Source organism: Ranitomeya variabilis, chromosome 4 (assembly GCF_051348905.1).
Source record: "Ranitomeya variabilis isolate aRanVar5 chromosome 4, aRanVar5.hap1, whole genome shotgun sequence".
Taxonomy (NCBI): Eukaryota; Metazoa; Chordata; class Amphibia; order Anura; family Dendrobatidae; genus Ranitomeya; species Ranitomeya variabilis.
In genome coordinates, this window is record NC_135235.1 from 525,228,137 (window position 1) to 525,252,891 (window position 24,755).

The window sequence follows — 24,755 nt, forward strand, 5'->3', positions numbered from 1 at the left end:
TGACTGGAAATAAACTTTTTAACTCCGATCATAGCTGCGGGATCACGCTGTCATCTGACAGCGCGGGAACCGCGGATGTCTGACAGGCGGTAATGATTTTACTGCCGATCAGAGGCAATGTTTGCCGCGCTGTCATGAAAATGACATTTTGAGAAACACCTGGTGTTTGTGCTGCTGAACTCAAGCAGTAACACAGACTTCCTGTTGAAGTCCATGTTCGGGGTCCGTGCCTGAACAGTAGGTGTTTGGTACAGACCCCGAACTTTACTGTTCGGGTTCGCCCACCTCTAGTCCCGGTTCATCAGGCTCTGGTCCTGGGGCCATCAGACTCTGGTTACACCAATGGGTCTGCTCTACAGTTCAATGCATGGTGGATGACCAGGCACTGATGTGCAGGAAAGAACACTTGGGGCTTTCTTTCTGAGAAATTATCAGGGTTCTCCTTCAAAGCTGAATTCTAGTAAAATGTCATCACCATAACACAGGAAAAAATACTCAAAAGAAATAAAAAAATATATATATAACAAAATAACAGTATTAAAGTAATGGAGGATGGTGGAAAGATATATTGTAATACAAAGGATTTGTGGAGGAAAATTTGTATTTACAGTTCATAGACCAAAGATTATGGTAGAAGGCAATGGGCTAATGAAAAAAAAATAAGATGGAATAGCAGGGCAGTGATGGAGGATGAGAGAAAGTTGAAGATCACAGGATGGTTATCAGGACTAGGACGGCACAGGTAGATTGATGGTAATGGAAAGCCAATAAGGGTAAGGGTGGGCATAAATAAAATACAGGAAAGTTTATCACACGATATTGACTCCATTTATACAACAAAAGAAAAAGAAAAGTCACATAGCAGAAAATTATAACAAAGCACACATGGCCTCTCATCAGAAATATGGCAATTTGAGTAGGTGGAGGGGATGAAATGCAATTTCAGGCAAACATGAGGCATTAAAAGAACAATAAGCAAAAGAAGAGTGAAAACAAAAATAAGACAAACTCAAGAAATAAACGATATAGAAAATGTGAGACTTGGCAACAAACACGGCAGTCATTCTGTGGCCTGAATTATTATCCTTTCAAATGGACACATTATTAAAGGGCTTTTTTACTGATGAACTATCCTTGGGTGTTGATGCCTAAACTACATAGTGGCCAATGGCCAATATAAAGTAGTAGCCATTTACATCTCTTTAATGATGCCACTGGATTTTACAATGAAAAGAACAAAACGAATGCCTCAATTCTTTATAGAACGGTGGTTTCCTGTTACTCTATTATTCCTCCTGAAAATGATTACATACAGTACAGACCAAAAGTTTGGACACACCTTCTCATTTAAAGATTTTCCTGTATTTTCATGACTATGAAAATTGTAAATTCACACTGAAGGCATCAAAACTATGAATTAACACATGTGGAATTATATACTTAACAAAAAAGTGTGAAACAACTGAAATTATTTCTTAAATTCTAGGCTCCTCAAACTAGCCACCTTTTGTTTGATGACTGCTTTGCACACTCTTGGCATTCTCTTGATGAGCTTCAAGAGATAGTCACCGGGAATGGTCTTCCAACAATCTTGAAGGAGTTCCCAGAGATGCTTAGCACTTGTTGGCCCTTTTGCCTTCACTCTGCGGTCCAGCTCACCCCAAACCATTTCGATTGGGTTTAGGTCTGGTGACTGTGGAGACCAGGTCATCTGGCATAGCACCCCATCCTTCTTGGTCAAATAGCCCTTACACAGCCTGGAGGTGTGTTTGGGGTCATTGTCCTGTTGAAAAATAAATGATGATCCAACTAAACGCAAACCGGATGGAATAGCATGCCGCTGCAAGATGCTGTGGTAGCCATGCTGGTTCAGTATGCCTTCAATTTTGAATAAATCCCCAACAGTGTCACCAGCAAAGCACCCCCACACCATTACACCTCCTCCTCCATGCTTCACGGTGGGAACCAGGCATGTAGAGTCCATCTGTTCACCTTTTTTGCGTCGCACAAAGACACGGTGGTTGGAACCAAAGATCTCAAATTTGGACTCATCAGACCAAAGCACAGATTTCCACTGGTCTAATGTCCATTCCTTGTGTTCTTTAGCCCAAACAAGTCTCTTCTGCTTGTTGCCTGTCCTTAGCAGTGGTTTCCTAGCAGCTATTTTACCATGAAGGCCTGCTGCACAAAGTCACCCCTTAACAGTTGTTATAGAGATGTGTCTGCTGCTAGAACTCTGTGTGGCATTGACCTGGTCTCTAATCTGAGCTGCTGTTAACCTGCGATTTCTGAGGCTGGTGACTCGGATAAACTTATCCTCAGAAGCAGAGGTGACTCTTGGTCTTCCTTTCATGGGGCGGTCCTCATGTGAGCCAGTTTCTTTGTAGCGATTGATGGTTTTTGCCACTGCACTTGGGGACACTTTCAAAGTTTTCCCAATTTTTCAGACTGACTGACCTTCATTTCTTAAAGTAATGATGGCCACTCGTTTTTCTTTACTTAGCTGTTTTTTTTTCTTGCCATAAGGCCGGGGTCACACTAGACCGTAATACAGACGAGTGCTATGCGATAAAAAAATCGCATAGCACTCGGCCCAATGTTAATCTATGGTTCAGCTCCCATCATCCGATATTTTCTCCACCGTATTTCGGATCCGAGGGAACTCGCAGCAGGCTGCGATTGTCAGCGTATCTCGGCCGAGACTCGCCAATGCAAGTCTATGGGTGCGAGAAAAAATCGGATTACACACGGACCATGCGTGTGCATTGCGAGAAATACGCAGCGGTGTTCTATAGAAAAGCCGGTAATTCAATTGCCGGCTTTGCATTTCTCCTTCACAAACCCGACAGGATATGAGACATGGTTTACATACAGTAAACCATCTCATATCCCCCTTTTTTTTGCATATTCCACACTACTAACGTTAGTAGTGTGTATGTGCAAAATTTGGCCGCTGTAGCTGCTAAAATAAAGGGTTAAATGGCGGAAAAAATTGGCGTGGGCTCCCGCGCAATTTTCTCCGCCAGAATGGTAAAGTCAGTGACTGAGGGCAGATATTAATAGCCAGGAGAGGGTCCATGGTTATTGGCCGCCCCGTGGCTAAAAACATCTGCTCCCAGCCACCCCAGAAAAGGCACATCTGGAAGATGCGCCTATTCTGGCACTTGGCCACTCTCTTCCCACTCCCTGTAGCGGTGGGATATGGGGTAATGAAGGGTTAATGCCACCTTGCTATTGGAAGGTGACATTAAGCCAGATTAATAATGGAGAGGCGTCAATTATGACACCTATCCATTATTAATCCATTTGTATGAAAGGGTTAAAAAACACAAGGGCGGAAATGCCTTGTTGATGCCAGAGGTCAGAGGAGAATGGGCAGACTGGTTCGAGCTGATAGAAAGGCAACAGTGACTCAAATCGCCACCCGTTACAACCAAGGTAGGCCTAAGAGCATCTCTGAACGCACAGTGCGTCGAACTTTGAGGCAGATGGGCTACAGCAGCAGAAGACCACACCGGGTACCACTCCTTTCAGCTAAGAACAGGAAACTGAGGCTACAATTTGTACAAGCTCATCGAAATTGTACAGTAGAAGATTGGAAAAACGTTGCTTGGTCTGATGAGTCTCGATTTCTGCTGCGACATTCGGATGGTAGGGTCAGAATTTGGCGTAAACAACATGAAAGCATGGATCCATCCTGCCTTGTATGGAGCATCTTTGGGATGTGCAGCCGACAAATCTGCGGCAACTGTGTGATGCCATCATGTCAATATGGACCAAAATCTCTGAGGAATGCTTCCAGCACCTTGTTGAATCTATGCCACGAAGAATTGAGGCAGTTCTGAAGGCAAAAGGGGGTCCAACCCGTTACTAGCATGGTGTACCTAATAAAGTGGCCGGTGAGTGTATATATATATATATATATATACTGTATATATGTTTTCCCGAACATTTGAGCACATAAATCCATTAGATGTCTGTTTTGCAAGCCTGCGCGAAAATCTTGGCATACGGATGCCATACGGATGTCACACGGATGTCACACGGATCATTTGATGCGAGGAAATCGCATCCTCGCACTGCACACGGATCACTGTTTTTGAAACATTTGTGCGATTCTCGGCCGTGATAAACGGACCGTTTTTTTATACGTTAAGTGTGTCCCCGGCCTAATACAAATTCTAACAGTCTATTCAGTAGGACTATCAGCTGTGTATCCACCAGACTTCTGCACAACACAACTGATGGTCCCAACCCCATTTATAATGCAAGAAATCCCACTTATTAAATCTGACAGGGCACACCTGTGAAGTGAAAACCATTCCCGGTGACTACCTCTTGAAGCTCATCAAGAGAATGCCAAGAGTGTGCAAAGCAGTCATCAAAGCAAAAGGTGGCTACTTTGAAGAAGAACCTAGAATATAAGACATAATTTCAGTTGTTTCACACTTTTTTGTTAAGTATATAATTCCACAAGTGTTAATTCATAGTTTTGATGCTCTCAGTGTGAATGTACAATTTTCATAGTCATGAAAATACAGAAAAATCTTTAAATGAGAAGGTGTGTCCAAACTTTTGGTCTGTACTGTACATTGAACATTGTTATCATTCCACTTTTCAATGGAAAGTGCCCTATACAGTCTGTCACGCTAGATGTGGATTTATTTCTGCACTTTCAGGAGGAATAACAGAGGAATGGCAAACTCAGAAAGTATTTTGAAAACATGGTCCAGAAATTGTCACTTCATGGGGATTACAAGCAGTATTTAGTTACTCTCATATTCTTACTCTACACTTTAGGATCATGGATCTTTTATTGAATGATAAGTGCAATTGTACATAGGGAATGTATCACCCAGATTAATTTTCTTTACAGTTTTGCAGTTAGTGATACAAATTATTCTTCTAATCTGTTTTGATTTTCCAATTCTGAAGTTTCTTGTTTTTGCTTGATAAAGTCCTGCAATATGGAACTTTACCTTTAGTATTGATGGAAGAATAAAGTAGATACATTCTGCACCCTATTTTGTATTGTTAACCATCCATCTTTCTCAAAAAAAGTTTAATTATGAGTTAAGCCTAGGTCCTATCTCTTCCCCATTTCACTTGAGGCCTGTCTGGGCACATGGCGAGGTGAGCTATTAGTGCTAGGGGCCATCCATATGAGGTCACCTTGTCGTGGTTGCATAGCTTTTATGTTTTTTGCTCATAAAATGTTAACTAAGTTTCTCACGTTTTTTCTGTCTATAGCAATAGTGGAATTCTTGTATTCACTAGTTGCATTGCGCTGATGCACATGTATTAATGTGACTATTTTGCATGTTTGGATTATTCTTTCTAAATATGTAAAATGTTCTATTCTTGGGCATCTATCTTGGATGATTTGCAGTTTATTAGAATTTTGAGACATGCTTTACAGCAGTCATGTGGACCATAGGAAATGGAAATCAGGAGATTACACATGGAGATTACACATGGGCCCATGTATTGGTCATTGAGAAAGGAGAGTGAGGAGGCGAGCTGTGACCATCACCTATTGTGAAAAGTAGAATAGCTCCTGTATTATCTATATAGACAGATGAGGACAAAATTGTTTGTACCCTTCTGTTGGGTCTTGTAACTAAATATTAAGTTAAGGGTACCACCATTTTTTTTAAACCACAATTCAAAAGCAATGTCTGATTTTTATTAGTTGATATTCAGTAAACTTAAACTGAAAATGACTTTTGCCATATTCCAGTTATTTCAATGACCATTCTGGATTTTTCTTATTTTAACTGAACTGTACCAACAATTTTGTCCACATCCATAGGTGTTTGCTTCCATTGTAATCTGACTTGTGATCAGGGTTGGACTGGCGAACTGGAGGATTTTCCAGTGGGCCCAGGCACTGACACCTGCTGGCATATTGGCCAGCAGCTGCCTAGGGCCCCCACTGCTCCACGGGCTCCTAGCCAGTGGTGTGTCGCTAATAGCGGCACTCCCAGCAGCTATGGGCCCCTGAGTCAGGGGGGCCCGCCCAGTGTCAGCTGCTAAAGAGAAATGAATATTCACGCTTCCCCACACCCCCATGGGCGTGGAGAGGAGTGAGCATTCATCTCACATAGGTGGGCAGTGGTAGCCGCAGTCTGAGGCTAACACTGCCTGCATGTAAATCCGGAGCGGCTGCATTGGGCCCCGGAGGTGGGCCCCTGCAGGGCGGCTAATCCCTGCAGCTTGGCAGCGAAGCGGAGCTGCAGGGATCCGATGCCATCCTGCTTTCTGTCCGCTGCCCGGCGCTTCCAGTCTGACACATCGTGGCTGGATGACGTCATCATTCAGTGTGGCTGTTTCAGAGAGAAAGCTGCCGGCGCCAAGATGCTGCTTCCTGGATGTGCTGTGGCTGTGGGGAACATGCGGATAGGTGAGTGTTGCTGTGTCTCTGTTTGTCTGCCTGCGTGAGTGTGATGCGGTGCTGTGTGTGTGCGTGTATATGTGCGTGTGTGTGGTGCGGTATGTGTATTGGAAATTGGTAATGATGTGGGTGATGGAGAGAGCAGTGATGGGAATGGTGGGGGAGAAGGCAATGTTGGTGGTGGTGGAAAGGATGGTGGGGTGGTGGGTGAGGAGGCAATAATGGAGGTGGTAGAATGGGCAATGATGGGGTGGTGGGGGAGAAGGCAATGATAGTTGTGGTGGAAAGGACAATGATGGTGGTGGTGATGGGGGAGGCAATGATGGAGGTGTTGGAATGGGCAATGATGGGGGTGGTGGAGGAGAAAGCAATGATGGGGTGGTGGAAAGGACAATGATGGTAGTGGTGGAAAGGACAATGGTGGTTGTGGGGGCAATGATTGAAGTGGTGATAAGGACAATAATGGAGGTGGACTGAATTATACCCTATGAGGGGAGCCGCCTTATACTTTGAGGGGATCTCATTATATTCTGTGGGGGGCTGCAATATACTCTGTGTGGGGGCTGCATTATTCTCTCAGGGGGCTACATTATATTCTGGGGGGCTACATAATACTATATCAGGGGGGCTGCATTAAGCCCTATGAGGGGGCCACAGTTTATTGTATGGGGGCTGCATTATACTTTATGAAGGGGTTGAATTATACTCCGAGGGGCTACATTATATTCTGTGTGGAGGGGCTGCATTATATTGTATGAGGGGGGCTGCATTATTTCATAAGAGGATGCTACATTATATTCTATGGGGGGCTGCATTATACCTTATGAGGGGTTGCATTATATTTTGTGGGGTGCTGTATTATACCCTATGAGGGGCTGCATTATATTCTGTGAGAGGGGCTACATAATATTCCGTGATAGGGGCTACATTATATTCCATGAGGGGTTCTGCATTATATTCCATGAGGGGGGGCTGCATTATATTCCATGATGGGAGCTGCATTATATTTGATGAGGGAGGCTACATTATATTCTATAAGGGGGCTACATTATATTCTATCAGGGGGATTCCCCAATCCCTGCTACATAATTAAGACGTGTACTACCTTATATTATACCCTGATATTAGCATGTTTTACCACACAATTGGTGGTCTTGTATTTATTTCTATGTAGCTACATAGTGGGCCCCAAGAATGATTTTCTCTTGTGGGCCCAAGGTGTTCCAGTCCAACGCTGCTTGCGATTATAATGAGAGGACCACTGAAGAGTGATCTCTACAGGACTGAAGTTGTCAGTATGTTATGCGGCTCCATGGTCAGAGTTAAAACTGCAAGATTGCAAGACATTTAAAAAATATATAGATAGCCATACAGATAGTGTGCCCATTGCAGAATAGCTGAGCTCTTCAAGAGAAGAGTTTAGGCCTGGTGAGACAATACCAAAAACCCAACAGTTGTCTTACATTACACAGATGGTGTTGATCTCAAAATGGCCCTGGTGACAAGGTTTAACACACAGACTGATGCAGGAGTAGGATGAGATAGGAGAGGGGAGCCAGTGTGTGCTAACCTTGTGCTCACATCTTCTCTAGAGATAAACTACCTGCTGGTGGCCCTGGATCCTCATGTACTCCATCCTTTGTTTGGAGTGCTTGTTGCTCTTGTCTCCACTGCTTTGCTGGACACTCTTTAGTCGTGAGCCAACTGGATTAACCATCTTCATGGGTGGAATTGACATACCTCCACTCTGCAAATAAAAAGATCAAAACGTTAAAACAAAAAGACAAAGCTACTCATAGCATGAGCCTTAAAAGACCAAATATATCTGAAAATACCGCAAAATGCAGGTCAAGGCCGAGGCCCTGGTTCTAACCAACCGTCAATGAACATGTATGTAGCAACCCGAAACAAATGGCCACGCACATTGCATGCAAAAAAAATATTCCAGATGGAGTTTTGTTGCTCTGTTTTCTGAATGACTGTTTGGTCAGGACATGGACAGTGCCAACAGATACAGGTGTGAACGTAGGACTGCATTCATTTCACACTGACAAGGTCAGGGAGGAAAGTGACTGTTTCCCATTACTTATCTGCTTCCTACAGCTCAGTTTTTGGCATTCCCAGACTATGCATGTCATAGAGAGATGTAATGTAGTGACCGATGGGGTCACACACCTGTGAAAGACTTGCCCAATAAGTGAACGCTTTCCAATCCTGACCGATGGGGTCACACACCTTTGAAAGAATTGCCCAATAAGTGAACGCTTTCCAATCCTGACTTTCCCTTATTTCCAGTGCACAGTGTCAATAATGAGGGTGACATGTAAAAACTGGAAGAGAAAACTGGCATACGGCAACCTATCAGTTCTGATAAAATACTGTTATTGGTGGAAGAAGGTCGAGTGCCGCTATTCCATATAAGAGTCACTGACATGATCAACCCATTTAAAATTCTCCCAGCGTCATTTAATATTTTCATTTTGTACACTAGGACAAAACATAGGACAACATTGAAAGAGAACCTCTGGAGGCAAGGTTCCTATTATCTAGGTCTCACATCTGAATTGGTGATTGGAAGGCAAAGAGTACTAACAAAGGCAGGGAGCATGGTGAGCGAGTGGTCTCCTGCTTCCATAGATACATAGCACTTATATCTTACATAGCACTAGTGGGGGCTTACAGCATACAGATTGTTACCGATCCTATTGAGTTCACTAGTAGCTACATAGGTGCATTACTTCTCCTACTGCCAGAGTTTTATCATCTATACAAATGATTACCTATCTACTGGTTATGCTTCATCCAACTGATCCTGGCTGAAGTCTTTGAGTTCAATGTAAAATAAGAGACACAAGTGCCTTTATTCGGGCGATTAGTGGGGGTCCATGTGGTGGGATTCACACCGATCTAACACTTTTGTAAACCAGAATCCTTTTTTATTTCATCATACACTATGCTTACTGGTTACCTTTTTAAGGAGACCACACCTCTATGAGAACCATTTTTAAAGCAATTCAGTTCTGTCAAGAGGGTTAACTGCAATACATATTGGTTTGCACATCAAGAGTGTGTGCTGGTCTGCAGATAAAAAATAAGGACATCATCTACATTTTTTAAAGAAAACCCATCATGCTACCCACTCATCTACGTTTTACAAGCATCAAGACTGCTGTTATTAATTAGATATACTTCAGCAGACCCAAAGCAGCCAAATATCTAATATGCATGGTCCTGGACTGTCCCCAATGTCGGGAAAAATAAAGGATTGGTCCTGTTGCATTTCATCATGCGTGATTCTTTTTCCTGCAAATGTCTGACAGCTTCACATTTTCCTCTTTCCCTTGAAAACACAAACACGCTCAATGTGTGCGGAGATGTAAGGAAGAATAGCTGTCAGTGGAACAAGCGTTCATGTGACAGCTAAGTATGATGGAAGCTTAAATTACATATTGCAATTTATACCAAAAGGACAAACATCATTATATCATTATAAGGAGTCAGGCTCATTATTATAAAGAAACAGTCACAAATCTATTTGTGAAGATGAAAACTTTGGGGGAGACTTGATTAAAAAAATGAAGAACACCTTAGCAATCTGAGGCTTTGGTAGCAAAGGTGGTTTCGTTTTCTGGAGTAAAGTGCTGTCCAACCCTGTGATAGGTTTTACATTAGAGCTTCCCCTATTCAGGTGACAAGATAATCTTTCCTGTTCTTTGTTTGACTTTATCTCTGCATGGAGGTGATGTTCTGGTGGGATGTCCTGCTCATTGATTGATGAATGAACACCAATTGCATTAATTGTGAGCTCCAGTTCTCGAATGCTTTCCTCCAGGCTATCCAGCCTTTTGTATGTGTTCTTGCAAATGTCCATGCTCTTCCAAGCCTCATGGCTGCCAGCCTCACTGTCCTCAGCGACATGTGGAGCACTGCTTTCATTGTTAGCAGCCGAGTTTAACATTTTTTGAACATTGATGACTCTAAGTTTGGAGTTTCCATCTGACTGAATAGGAGAAACCTCCATGTTGATCTGTTTAGAAACATCAGAACTTTTGATTGTTTGAGGCTTTGATGCTTTAGCTTGTACATGCCTGGGTTTTGGCACAGGAAGACTTGGCATGTTTGGGTGCTTGTTGGATGTGCCCATTTCTATCTGACCATCATAATCATTAGAGGAAGGGCTATGTTCTGTGCTTCCTCTATAACCTTTATTTCCCATTTGCTTTTTTATTTGTTTTCCATGTTCTTTCATCTCCATGACATCAGTCTTCACATTCCACAACTCTTTGTGGGCTTCCTGTGGACTTTGTCCTTCATCAGACAGAAAGGGGACAGGACTGGTCTTAGATTGAGCACTGTCATTCTCTGTGGTTATGACCTCTTTTTTGATTTCACAGAAATGTTTAACTTCTAATAACTTATTCTTCTCCTCTGTCGATAATGAGACTATTCTATTATTACTTATCATGAAGCCTACACTATCATGCTCTGTGTGTTTGAAGCACTCATCGGCCATATTTGTACAATCAGACTGGGAGATGACATTGTCATTTTCTGGCAGGCCTGGGTCTTCAATGGTAGACACCTTGTCCTTTGCTATGGCTGAGCACGACCAATCTGTCACTTTTTCCGGCAAAACATTGCTACTACCAAAATTAGCAAAACAGCAGTAATTAATTTCATAATTTTCATCTGGGGGTGATGGTGGATTGGAAGACCACTCTGTCAAAATAATCTGTGGCAGTGAGAATTTTCTACTGGTCACCGGAGGGCAAGACAATTCCTGAAAGAAGGAGACAGAAAATTAGATTAGGAATATGGCATTAAATAGTCATAAGGAGATGAACATAGCTGCATTGCAGTCATTTAAAACTGTTTATTTCAATTTCTTCTTAATATATGAATAGAACAAAAAACAGATAAAGATTCTGCTAGTGATATGAATTAACACTGTGTGCAGAATTATTAGATAAGTCAGTATTTTGAACATATAATTTTTATGCAGATTTTCTAACTCCAAGCTGTATAAACTTGAAAGATTGGATGAAGAAGATCAGGTGATGTGTATTTGTGTAATGTGGAGGATGCGGCCTAAGGATGCAACACCCTTTATCAAGGTGTGCAGAATTATTAGGTAGCTTGTTTTCCTCAGACAAAATGGGCCTAAAAAAGAGATGTAACTGACTCCAACAAATAAAAAATTGTTACAAGTCTTACAGAGGGATGCAATAGTCTTGAAATGGCTGAGATATACTGGGGTGAAATCACGGAACTATCAAAAGTTTTGTTGCAAATAGTTAACAAGGTAGTATAAAATGTGTTGAGAAAAAAAGACACACATTTACTACCAATGATTTGAGAAGAATCAACGTGAATCAACCAGAAAGCCATTACCCTCCAGTGCTGCCATATTGAAGAACTACAGCGTCCCTGGAGGCCCAGAAGTCCAAGGTGTTCAATGCTCATAGACATGGCTGAGGTAATGAAGGCTGAAAACCCGACCACCACTGAACAAGACATAGAGGGTGAAACGTCAAGACTGGGCCAAGAAATATCAGGATACAGATTTTTGTGTTATGCTTACTCCCGGCCAGTAGATGTGGCCTCGCTGCATACACTTGTATTGAGCCAAGGACGAACCCTGACTAGTTACGCGGCTGTCTAAAGGGTGTGGACGACAAGAGGGCACAACCTCATTCCGTACAAGTGTATGGATAGCAATGCAGACCCCCACTGGATGGCAGTAGGTATAACACATACATACTCTTCAGTACCGGCTCAGAAACTGGCGAATCTTCGTAGCGCACAGTGCATGCACTAGGGGATTCATAAGTCTGCGGTCACATTGATTTGGACTGGACAAGCCCATTAAGGAGGGTGTAGATAATATTAACGTTAGCCAATTAGATGGATATATGCTAATGCCAGCACGTATGTAAAGATAAGTTAAGCCAATAATTTTGCTACAATGTATGTCCATGAAATGCCTATATATTAGAGTGACCATGATGTAATAAACGCAGATCTCTTCTGATACTTAGTCTGTCAGCGTAGCTTTTCCTTGTTCAAGTACTTGAACTTAACATTAATTTGGAGTAGGCCCAAAGTCTCAGAACATCCCACATTATGTGGCGACAACGAAATCTGATGCCACGAACAGGGACTTGCTAATCCGGAGGACCGCTGATCCAACAGCTTTTCCGCCCCCGGACAGTTGCTTTATACTTACACTACCTGAACTTGTCCCTCTGTCCAGGCTTTGGTGTGTTTGGGTAAGTGTGTCCCAGATCACTTGATTTGTTCATAGTAAGTGGGTCCATTACTGTTAGACAAAGAACCCTGAGGAGAATTTGTGTACTGTGTTGAATTCCTGTGTTGAGGTTGTAAGTTGTGTAGGAAGTGTGGATTTGTCATTTCACTAGTCATCAGTCCATGGGGCTAGATTATAGCATAGGTGGATTGGGTAGATCTGGAGGGAAATAGTAACGATTAGTGGATTGTAACCAGTGAAGCCGATGTTTGTTATGACCGGCAGCAGCCTCCTGTAGTATAAAGAAAACCCATTAAGTTCCGAATCCTAGACGTAGGGGCCAAAGGTTTTTGTCTGATTATATAGTCAGGCAAGGAGAGACAGAGAAGAAGACCATTGCGAAAGGAAAGAGTCCCCGCTGGTTTACCCCTCTAGTTGTGTGTTCCTGTTGTAAAAGACAGAAGAAGGGTAATCTGTCCACTAAAGGGCAGACCAATCAAGGTCGGGCTGCTGTTGAGGTGGAGATGGAAAGAAATTTGTCCAGAAAATGTTTTGTTCAGCATCTGATTGTCCACCGGGTGGAGACTTAATGAGGATTTTTGAATAAGTGTGTTGAAGAAAAGAAGAGAGGATGTTTAAAGAATGCTGGCTTGTTAACCAATATCAAAAGACTGAATGTAACTTCCAAACAGAAATTAGGTGTGTACAGGTGCTTACTAAGAATAGCCATCTCCATATATAACCATCAAAATAAAGTAGCACCCTGTAGCGCTATAGCATGAAAACATGAAATATATAAAATTTGAATTGCATGACTGCACTAGAAAATCTGAAAAATTGAGAATACTTAGCACATAAATTGGCCAATTTATGTATAACCATCAAATTTCATATATTTCATTTTTGCATGCTATAGTGCTACAGAGTTCTACTTTATTTTGTTGGTTATATATGGAGATGGCTACTCTTAGCACCTATACACAATGGATTTCTGTTTGGAAGTGATGGTCATTCTTTTGATATTTGTATACTCTTTAGCACTCCACCCCTCAGTCTCAGGTGGTTTTAATTACAGCAGGATCCTACCTTCCCATATAAATGTAGGCTATCAGCCCATGAGAGGAGTACCTACAGGATAGGTCGCAGAAACGAGAATCATCTTATCGCAGCTGCCTAGTACACATGAACTGACCAATTTGGGCGCCAAGTATTCTCAATTTTTCATAATTTCTAGTGCAGTAATGCAATTCAACTTTCATATATTTCATGCTTGCAAGCAGTAGAGCTACAGAGTGCTACTTAATTTTGTTGGCTTGTTAAACCAGGCTGAGATATGGTGAAAAAACCTCTAAATGTGTAACTAGAAGCAAGTTAAAAGAAGAAAAACATGGTGAAAAGTTTTTGTATGCAAAAGTATGTTACAAAGATGGCACTGACCTCCTTGCCACTCCCAGATTGATTCCACCCCCTTACAATGTCCCTGAAGAATGGACATGCTGTGTATGCAGAAATCAGAAACCCAGATTGGGTAGAGACCTCATGTGCATGTGGTGCCCCGTCAGCACACAGAAACTAATAAACCTCCTACTCTTAAGCCAGGATTGAACCCATTGTTATTGCTCCACAACTTATTTGCACACTATGAGTCCCGACAGCCCAGTCAAGCCAGTGCAGCTCCTCTAGGCAGCACTCCAAGTGCCACGCCCCCACAAGTCTCGACCATGCCCCTAATGAATATCATGCCTGCTTTGGATGGGATTAACACCCCTTCAGGGCCTGCCCTGCCTTCCAGCTCCTCCCCTGACACAACCAAAATGGACGTAGCAGGTATACATCAGTCTTTCGCTGCCATCCACGACTCACTAGGACAATTACTCAGTCAAGGTGGGCAACTCACCTCAACCCCTGCAGCTCACCTCATCCAGAATGTTATCACTAGACCTCACATGCCAGTCTAGAGGACCCGATACAGTAGAGCCCCAGGAGGATGTGTGGTATCCCTGGAATTCTAGTGAAATGCTGGCCATGATAAGTAGAATGCCAGACCCCGAAATGTTTCCCATGCCCCTTAGTAGAGAGGTAGAGAAAATTAGAAAGGCCTTTTCCTGTTGGTTGGATTTACAGGATTTGGTGTCAACAAAGGCAGGGGGCAGGGGATACCTTCTATCCTCGTGCGGCGGGGGCAATTGTGGCCCCACATGTGGGTGATACATCACTAGATTTGGGGAAGCAGTATTTTAAGAAAGCTACTCAGTGGGGGCAGGCCAGATTAACTTCCCAGTCAGCCACCAACAGGATATCTAACAAGATGCTACAGAGTCAGTATAAAAATATTATACCTGACTCTTGCAAAGATGGCAAGACTTAGGATATGAGAACACGTCCGAAGACCACACCCGTTTACTGTCCTGTAACTTTGATAAAGGTTTAAAGCCCATGATTAAAGAGCCACTAATAGTGTCCCCCTTGGAGTACCGGACCATGTCCCTGGCTGTAATACTACAAGTAGCCAAGGGCATGGAAGCAATCAAAGCCCTGAATACCCAGGTAAAAACCCAGTCCTGTTCCCCTCTTATGTACAACCAGTGGCCTAATACTCCACCCACCTAGATCCCGTAGGAAGAGAAGCTCCCTCTTGTCTGTGAGCCATAAATGTTGTGCAGTTCCTCCTGGATATGTCTGCTGAAATTGTTGTGACATTCTCCCTCACTGTTTATGTCCCCCATGATATTACTGCCACTCTTACTCAAGTACAACCAAACCATCTCACCATTTTAGGCTTCAATGATGCCTGATAACATCACCATTCAACATTGCACTACTCTGAATCCAGCTACCTTGTTGCCTCTGGAAGGGGTGGGGGTGTTAGTGGTAACCTGAGTGGCTGGCTAGTTGAGCCAGAACACGAACATGACTATGTACAAAAAAGTCCCAGGAAACGCCAGGAACTCCATGCACTAGAAAAGCATGCAGACATGCTAAAAACCAAACTGCCACCATTTATACAGACAGCTGCTATGCCTTTGGCATAGTTCATGATTATAGAACAATATGGAGAGCTCGTTCTCCTCACAGTGGCAGACAAGCCCATCAAGAATCATAAATCTGTTCAACGTCTGATGAAAGTCCTACTTTTAACTGAGAAAGTTGCAAAAGTGAAAGTCAAAGGTCATGCAAAGGACGACTCAACCACAACTAAAAGCAACCAGGGCACAGGTCAGACAGGCGTGAATGTATTTGGCTGCAATGACACCCAGGAGAAAACCAATGGTGGTGGATGAGGTCTGTCATGGCAATCTTAAATTGGTAGATATTGCCTTAAGTGGCTTGAGACATCATGAGATAGAAAATCCGGGGAAGACAAACTTTGCCCCCCACATGCCACAGTATTTCTGGTGACTGCACATCTCCCTTCTCTTGCCATCTGGCGAATTCTTCAGCATCAGTCTGTTCTTGTAGCTTCTGGAGAAGGTCATAGGTCAAAGGTGGGTCCACAATGGAAGCCACCTCTGCGGCTGCCACCCCAGCAGGGTTGTATCTTGGTTGGTAAACTACAGATTTTGCAGGTTGCTCAACAACGTGGGATGCACCACCATGGCCCCTGTACCTGTTCCAGCGCCTTCAGATAGGGTTTGCACCTTGAGAAGTTGAATGTAGTCTATGATTATGTATTTTTGTGCCGACCTCTTCTCAGGATGGCCAGACGAGTAGCCACAGTCAAGGCTACAGTGAAGAAACTAATCTCAGAAGTTGTCTGCAGATTCGGGGTGCACAAGATCATAGAGAGTGACAGAGGCACCCACTTCACCTGAGATGTTATGCAGGAAGTAATATCCGCCTTGGGAGTGGAACAGGCAGTTCAATACTATGTACCAGCTACAAAGTAGATAGAGTAGAGAGACTGAATGGGATTCAGAAGCTAGCTGAAAATCCAGAAATCCATGGCTGAAACAGGCAGACCATGGACAGAATGCCTGCCCCATGCATTCTTCTCAATCATGTACACTCCCAACAAAAAACAGGCCTCAACCCATAAAAGCTCCAGATGCAACCTGATAGGCTGTCTTCTCATGTTATAGCACTTACGAAACGCTTTGTTTTACAGAAACTCTCAAGTCTACTCTTCTCTTCCAGATCCAGATTCTGTGGAAGGGAGCCACCCACTGCAGCCTGGAGACTGGGTTGGTCAAAAGACATGTCAGGAGAGCCCTTGAGCCTCGATTTTATGAGTCCTTCCAAGTTCTGCTGACAATTGAGATAGCTGTAAAGCTCTAGAGAAAACCCAACTGGATCCACACTTCACACTACAAGAAGACAGCTAAGTCCAGGAAAGCCACCGAATGATGTGGACGCACACCGTGTGCCTTATCCTTTTTGCCTTGATAAATGGGGGCTCATTGAGGGCTATGTCCCAAGAGAGAAAGAATGGGGACTTAGTTATCACTTTCTGGTTTAATACCTCCGACCCTGTAGTCAGTTATAAATTTGACCTGTGTAACATGGTTTTCTGCTGTAGAATGGAGTTTTTAGCTTGGCTAAAGTCTAAAGGCTATAGTCTCACCCAAAAACATATATGCCACCACCAACACTGGCTATGGGCTTGATTGTGAGTCCTGGAGTATGTTGGCATTGAACACTGGGGAATGACTGGGTCTACAAACCTTACATAGCCAGAGAGAAGACAGACAACAAGGGTAGGAGCCTACTTACTAGAATGACTCTGTTACATCCAGAATACATGTCCAAATGCGGCACATGAGGGTCCTGTCTTACTTGTAAGCCTGGCAACTATCTCCCATATACTTGATGATAGAGAACCCCTCTTTTACTGTTGCTGGCCTATATATGATGGGTATAAATGTCCCGTGGGTGACACTGACCGCTTTTATCTTAACGATATCAGGGACAGACCTATTCTAAATAAAACTGAGACCCCCACAACCAAAAACTTCCAAAGACTCATTCCTAGTGCCCCTAACTTATGAGGATAAACTATCAGAGCGCACACTGGAAGTCACAGTGACTCGCCGGCGACTGCGCAGAAGATCCCTGAATACAGTGCTCATAGATGGGAGGATGAAGTATGCATTTCTGTGGAAGTGCAGGGCGCAGGATTCAGGGGCCATAACTGACGTGCATGGGAGGTGGGTAGTTTTGTAATGAGGGCTGGAGGCAGAAATTTCTTGCAGGCACCGCGCGCCCCGAAGCCTGGAAGAAATCATTAACAAAGACAGAATACAACATTTTTCCACAACAAGTCCGTTAATATGAGGCATACAGGTAGGACTAGTTTAACATTTCTATTACCTGTATGCCCATATTATTAGGTCATATATGTCCCAGGGGGTGACAGATTCCATTTAACGGGTACGATTGAGCTAAAGCATTTAGGTTCCTAATACTGCAGTCCCACCACCACTAACTTATGAGGCCATGACCTCCTGAATCAGACGGTAGCTACGGCTGGCTTGTGGTGGATGTATGGATATGGTAACTTGTATCCAGTACTGCCAGTGTGATGAGAGGGTACGTGTTCTATTGTTAAATTCCTGATGCCATTCCAGATTGTGGCTACAAATACAGACCAGCTCCACGAATATGCAACGGAAAATCAGAGACATAAGCGTGACACCAGCATTACTACTTCTTTCGACCCTCATGTGTACATCGATGATAATGTCACAAGAGGAGTACCAGATGAGTTCAAAGCCAGAGATCAAGTAACAGCGGAGTTTGAATTGCTATTCTTCGTTGTTACCGTGAATAAAAATGGAAACTGTATAAAGTAAATCTATTGACAAGGACACAGAGACAAGACCTGTTGCTGGACTGCACCCTGTGATAGTGAAAGATGGTGAGTACTATGACCAACTGTTGGATGCTGACTCTTCTTCTATTAGGGCAGAACGTATCTAGGGAAGTCTGTAGGTGTGTACTTCAGCTGGAACAGTCACCCACTGCCAAAAGAGAAGGGAATTGTGGATTTATCTATCCATCCTGACTCCATTTTAGTTGTGTCTGCGTTTTGTGAAATGGAGGCTGATCCTGTGTGTTTAGATTAGAAGTCACTTTCAATTTTTTTGTCTAACGAAACTTAAGAGATAACATATAAGTGAAAGTTAAGAAGTAAGAACCACACGCAGACCCTTAAGGTGGTGTAGATAATATCAGCTTTAGCCCATGAGATGGATATATGCTAATGCCAGCACATATGTAAAGATAAGCTGAGACAATTATATTGCTACAATGTATGTCCAAGAAATCAAATCTTTTGGATTCTACACGCCTGGACACAGCGGGTCCGTGCTCCCGAAGTTCAGCTTGTGCATCACGGGTGAGCTGGTTTATATTTCTTCTCCTCAATGTCCATGAAATGCCTATATATTAGAGTGACCATGATGTAATAAACAGAGGTCTGTTTTGATACTTAGTGTGTCAGTGTGGCTCTTTGCTTGTACAAGTACTTGGACTCTGTAACATTAATTTAGAGTGCCAAATTACGTAGTGATGACAGCATCGAAGTCGCAACTACTTGGCTGCCAGTAAAGGCCTTAAAGGGGTTGTCCCAAGAAGAAAGTACATTTTATTCAATATATCTTGGAATAAAAATAAGTTCTACAATTAAATACATTAAAATGTTCCTGTGCTGAGATAATATTATAAATGTGCCCCTGCTGTGTACTGTGTAATAGCTGTGTCTGACCAAGCAAGAACATGGTCTGCACATACCACATCTCCTGGCCAGGGGAGGAAACAAAAGAGTATACAGACATTACAGCAGGGGATCACAGCTGCTGCTTTCTGTGAGGTAAGACATTTCCCTGTCTGTTTGAAAACATGTTTTACCTCACAGAAAGAATCAGCTGCGATCCCATGTTGTCCTGTCTGTATACTCTCTTTTGCTTCCTTTTTTGTGGTATGTGCACACCATGTTGCTGTGTGGTGAGACATAGCCATTACACAGTACATAACAGGGGCATAACACTAGTTCTGCACACAGTGTTCGCACTGAATGAAATAAGACACCACATTGAAGACATATGCTGAGCCCCAACTAATGTTAACTCATATAATAAAATACCTTAACAAACTAAAGGTGCCTATACACATTAAATAGCTATTAGTCAAACACTTGTCAGTTATTTTTCTCCCCATGCACATGCACACTCAGTTTGGCAGAGCATGCATGTGCTTTCAATGGGGAGAAGGAAGTAAGCCGTTGCTAAACATCTCCGGGGGCAGCTTATCTTCCCTGTAAGCAAAAGGATTGGGAGTAGAACATCCCCCCCCTCCTTACCCTTACACGTTCTGTGCGGGGGTGAGTCAGGAGGCCTCTATACACAGACTTTTCACTAATATTTAGGGGGGGCCTTAAGACATGCAGCATTGATAACAACTCTTTTCATCTTTGATTGTAGATATAATGACTAAAATGCTTAAACATCTGTTGGCTTGTCAACATACTGAGTATTCAATTTTACGTTGCGATATTTGCAAATGATTATACTATTTCATGATTTGTTCATGTTTCTCTAGCCATTTCTGCGTTGCATATGACTCCCGACTATCACTGGGTTGAATGTGGCTCACAAGTGACTTCTTAACCTACTGGACAGACCAGAAAAAGTTTAATGCTATCGCATAATGCTTTTGATGTAGGATACCAGCGCTACTGGTGAGGCCAGGTCAAGCTTATAAAGTTATAGGTTGTCCTATCAGACAATTCAAGCTTGCTGTAAAGAGCATATACAGGATTTATTTTTTAGCATACTCAATACGCAAATTATGTTATTTTTATTACAGTCACAGTTATATTATAGAGATTCAACATTTTTTTTGCCCAAAATGTCTTTATCTTTTGCTCTTTCAAATGATCTAAATCCATTGAAACACTATCAGTTCTGCACCTTACCTGTATCTGAGCTGACCGTGACAATGTGGAGTCTACAGATGGAGGCTTGACTGTGTCATCACTGGGAAAAGTATCTCCAGCCTAGCAGGACATGATGACAATGTTCAGCGATCATCAGCTTGGGTCTCATCGTTCTTATTAAATGCATAAAAAGTGAGTATTGGCTGACAGATCCAGCAAAGAAGAAAGGAAAGGGAGGTGAGCACAGCTTCATAATACAAGATAGGAGGCTGAAGGTTGAAAGCTGGAGGAAGTTCTTTCTGTACTCAGAAGAAATGCAAATCTTGAAATTTCTTGTGTTGTTGAAATTTATAGAGGTAGAGAGCATTCGTGTCCACAATTGTACAAATGGACAAGGAGAAGAGACAAGATGAATGCAGCCAAAAAAGTAGAAGGTCCAAGAGATAGAGAAAAAGCCAGGCAGGTAACATAGGAGTTTGTCTTTCTGGAGAATTTCATTGTTAGTTTACAAAGATCTAGGAGTGGAGAAGACAGTATGATGGAAGAGGAATCCCTCTGGATGTGCTGCATGCGACTCGGAGTACCAATGTTGCCATGCTGAGCAGGAAACCTGATCTTCAGCATTCACCATCACTTGGCTCCATACAAGGCATTTAAAGAGTCTACAGCACTGTGGTATTCTTTATTAACCCCTTTACGTAAATGGCACTTTTTGCTATACATGTATTGAAGAATATATATTTACCAGTTTCCCAACTTCCAAAGCTTACATGGCACAATAAAGTATGCAGATCCCACACATTAATCTACATTACAGGGACATCAGTCCAAATGGGTCATATGAGAGCTCAACATTTGTGGCACCTGTGATATACTACAGTCCTCTATGGCTTATCAATGTCTCAGACAATCATAGGTAATAACTGGGACTCGGAGGGTATATAGTAATCCCACCCATCAACTAAAAACAGCTAAACCTTAAAGAAGATCTGTCAATTCTCCCGACAGTTCCATTTTAATAAATCTTTGTGCTCACTATGACAATTCTGCAGCTTCTTTTCTAATAGTGCCACAGTGTATCATTCCTCTTACACATGTCTGAATAGATTGACAACTGGGCGCTCCTTGTTGGGGGGTGTCACTTCACTCAAGCGCTGTCCAATCAGCACCAACTGTATCAGACTATCTAGCGACACACCCCTTTGTCAAGGAAATGGTAATACCCAATTGTCAATTTATTTGTATAGTTCAGGGAAGAATAAGAGAGGAATGGAACAGTGAAAAATTCCAAGAAAAGATACTGCAGAATGCCTATTTCATGGGGAATGTATATATAACTAGAACGCTCTTAAGTAAGTTTTGGTTCTCCTACGAATGAGATGAGGGTCAAGTGAGGACATGTATTTAGGGGCACTGTCTCGAAGGCACTATATACAGTATATGTATAGATTTCTGGCATGTACTGTATATGGGGACACCTTGCAAACACTGATCATGGAGGAACGTGGCAGGCTGACTGCTGCAAGTGGTTGTTATTTCTATGGGAAAACAGTATAGTCGGTAATTCAGTCATTTGGGGATGGATATGCAGCTGAAGAAAGGAAACAAGGATATCAATGTGGCATATTCTTTAAAGAGGACCTGTCAACAGATCAAAACTGGCCAGTTTTTACACTTAGTTTCTTCCTGCTTCTCCCCTGAGTATGGTGCTTTTTTTCTTTTTTCACATCCACCATAAAGTGCCAGAGATATGGACCTTTTTGTTAAGGTCTAATTTTAATGGTCTTTACAAGGGGGTGGTTGCTCACAGGATTCCCTAGGGGAGTGACTTTAGGCTGCTTTGCAAAATTACCCTGTAAGCCACTCCCCTTTGGAATAGATCATAAAAGACAGAACTACATAAAAAGGCCCATATATCTCTGTAACCATATGGCGGATTTTAAAAAAAAAAGAAAAAAAAGGTGAATACTCAGAGGAGCAGCGAGAATAATGTTAGAGCAAACGCTGGCCACTTTTGACCTGGTGACTGGTTCTTTTTAAGCTATAATAAGTCTTCATGAAATTCTTGGCCAAATGTTGAAAATTGAGAAAGCAATCATCAATACATTGACCATGAGTCATTGAAGTAATTTGTGTTCACTGTACCCCTGACTGCACCTGATGAGCGCTGCAGTCCTCTACTTGATTTTCAGTGTCAGGATACCCTACAGTCAGATTTCTAATATATTAAATTGCGGAAGTATCTATCAATGTAACAACTGACCACAGATCCTCATCATTAACAATACAATAACACTTTCAGTCAAACATGTAAAAAAATACATAGCAGCGCAGATACCAACGTAACTTTGTAATAATTTGTTCATGCCAGATGTCACCAGTTATGCCAGTTGCCATTAAGGAGCCACAGACATGCAGATAACGTGATCCCTGTGCCTGCTCCGGAGATGTGCGGATGAGTGACAGGCAGCTCGGCTTGCATTAGTAGGCTGAATATGTTACTGTCAGTGGAGTGAGGGACAGAGGAGGTGAGGCATTAGTTGGTTAACAAAGACTTAAAGAGAAGGTAGAGTGAAGGATTAGACTGTGAGAAGTGCACAGCAGACCAGGCCAAGGTGCCCAGAACGCAAGCTGTTACCTTCCATCCTCCATGTTCTATGGTGGCCTCATTAGACCACAGATGTGCTGGACGTGGCACCGAATGGGATGCCGCTGAGAGCTCAGAATGGAACTGAGGTATTAAGAGGGACCCAGAACTTCTCTGAAACACCTGGGAAGTCAAAATACAGCACGATGGGAGACAGAAACCAAACACCAAAACTGTGCTGACTCACACACATGAGAGTGTGTATATGCATATATTTATATGGACCCCTCTCCTACCAAGACGCAGAAGAACTCTTCAGATCTCTTGTACCATAAGTATTACCTAGATATACACAAGACAAAATTTTGTCGAACCTATCGATTTTGTCAGGATCAGGTGACAGTCTAATGTGTATGGGGGCCTCCCGACTCGTGCATGGGGACCTCATCATGCCTGATCTTTTACATTTGTTTGGGTTTGGCAATGACTTAACTTCCTCTCCTCATTGAAATATTTTTTAACCTGCCACTATGATCTACCATGTTCCTCTGTCAAACGGCTGGTTCACACGAGCGTATTACATGGCAGAGTGATATGCGATGTTTTATCAGATGGCACTCGGACCAATGTTACACTATGGGGCAGGGCATATCTGCTGCGGGGGTATCTCATGATAAGATCTCAAACATCAGACTCCACTCAGATGTCATCGGAGTGCAATCTGACATCTGAGGACAGAGACAATGGAGAAGATGGAGAAATTCAGTTCTCCATCTTCTCCGCACCTGTGATACGATTCTCTCATGCGAGTGACTTGAAGCACAGTAAGATGACCCTGGCCATAAATTTCCTCTTCAGTTTCCCACAATTTGTTTATGAGGAGCAGAACTTCTGAGAAATACTTGACACTTCTATGCATTATCTGATATACAGATAATAACGTCTAGGGTTACCCAGAGGTAATAGATATCTGTTTTTGTTGAAAACCCAAACTGATTAAGTAATGTCAGGAACAAAGAGTCATGTGTGAGGAAACACAAAGCTATATACTCTGCTGATGTATGAACATGGTGAATATTAAACAGAAACATATGATGTTAGTAATGGTGTTGTCAATTAATATTAATTATGTATCTTATATTGCAGATTTGACACAAGCAGATTGTGCATTACTTTATAGGCAAGTAGTGTACTAATTGTACTACTTTGTCAATAAAGGAAAAAAATAAAAGGTGAGGTTCACCTAATAAAAATCTCAGGTCATATAGAGTGTCACTGCCTCAAAAATCATTACTCGTTTACAATACAGTGGTACAATACTAATCAGTGCACAGACCAAGTAAGCATTTATTTTACCATCTAAGGGTACGTGTCCACGGTCAGGAAACGCTGCGTGTTTGACGCTGCGTGGGGCTGCAGCGTCAAACACGCAGCGTCCAGATGTTCCAGCATAGTGGAGGGGATTTTTTTAAATCCCGTGTCCACTATGCGTGGAAACACGCACGCGGCGACCCTGCGACTCCGGACATGCTGCGCGTCTTTTCAGATCGCAGCATGTCCGTGTTCCTTGCGGCGACGCTGCGTGGCCGCAAGGAATAACACAGGGCCCTATGCGAGGGGTGCGATGATCCCGGATATGTACAATCGCCGCAAG

General features: G+C 42.8%; 1 protein-coding gene across 17 annotated transcripts in view; it reads right to left on the reverse strand.

The window, feature by feature from the left end:
* The window catches only part of SRCIN1 (SRC kinase signaling inhibitor 1), a 608,732-nt gene that overhangs the window by 12,779 nt on the left and 571,198 nt on the right, over positions 1–24,755 (reverse strand). For 12 of the 17 annotated variants that reach the window (XM_077252278.1, XM_077252285.1, XM_077252294.1 and 9 more), the window contains 4 exons: positions 23,153–23,284; positions 20,554–20,634; positions 9,981–11,174; positions 7,998–8,141 (listed from right to left, as the gene is read on the reverse strand). In XM_077252278.1, coding sequence (XP_077108393.1) covers positions 7,998–8,141; positions 9,981–11,174; positions 20,554–20,634; positions 23,153–23,284 — 1,551 coding nt within the window. Of the gene's footprint in view, positions 1–7,964; positions 8,142–9,980; positions 11,175–20,553; positions 20,635–23,152; positions 23,285–24,755 lie in introns of all 17 variants that reach the window. The other 5 variants (XM_077252288.1, XM_077252286.1, XM_077252284.1 and 2 more) reach the window with 4 other exon arrangements.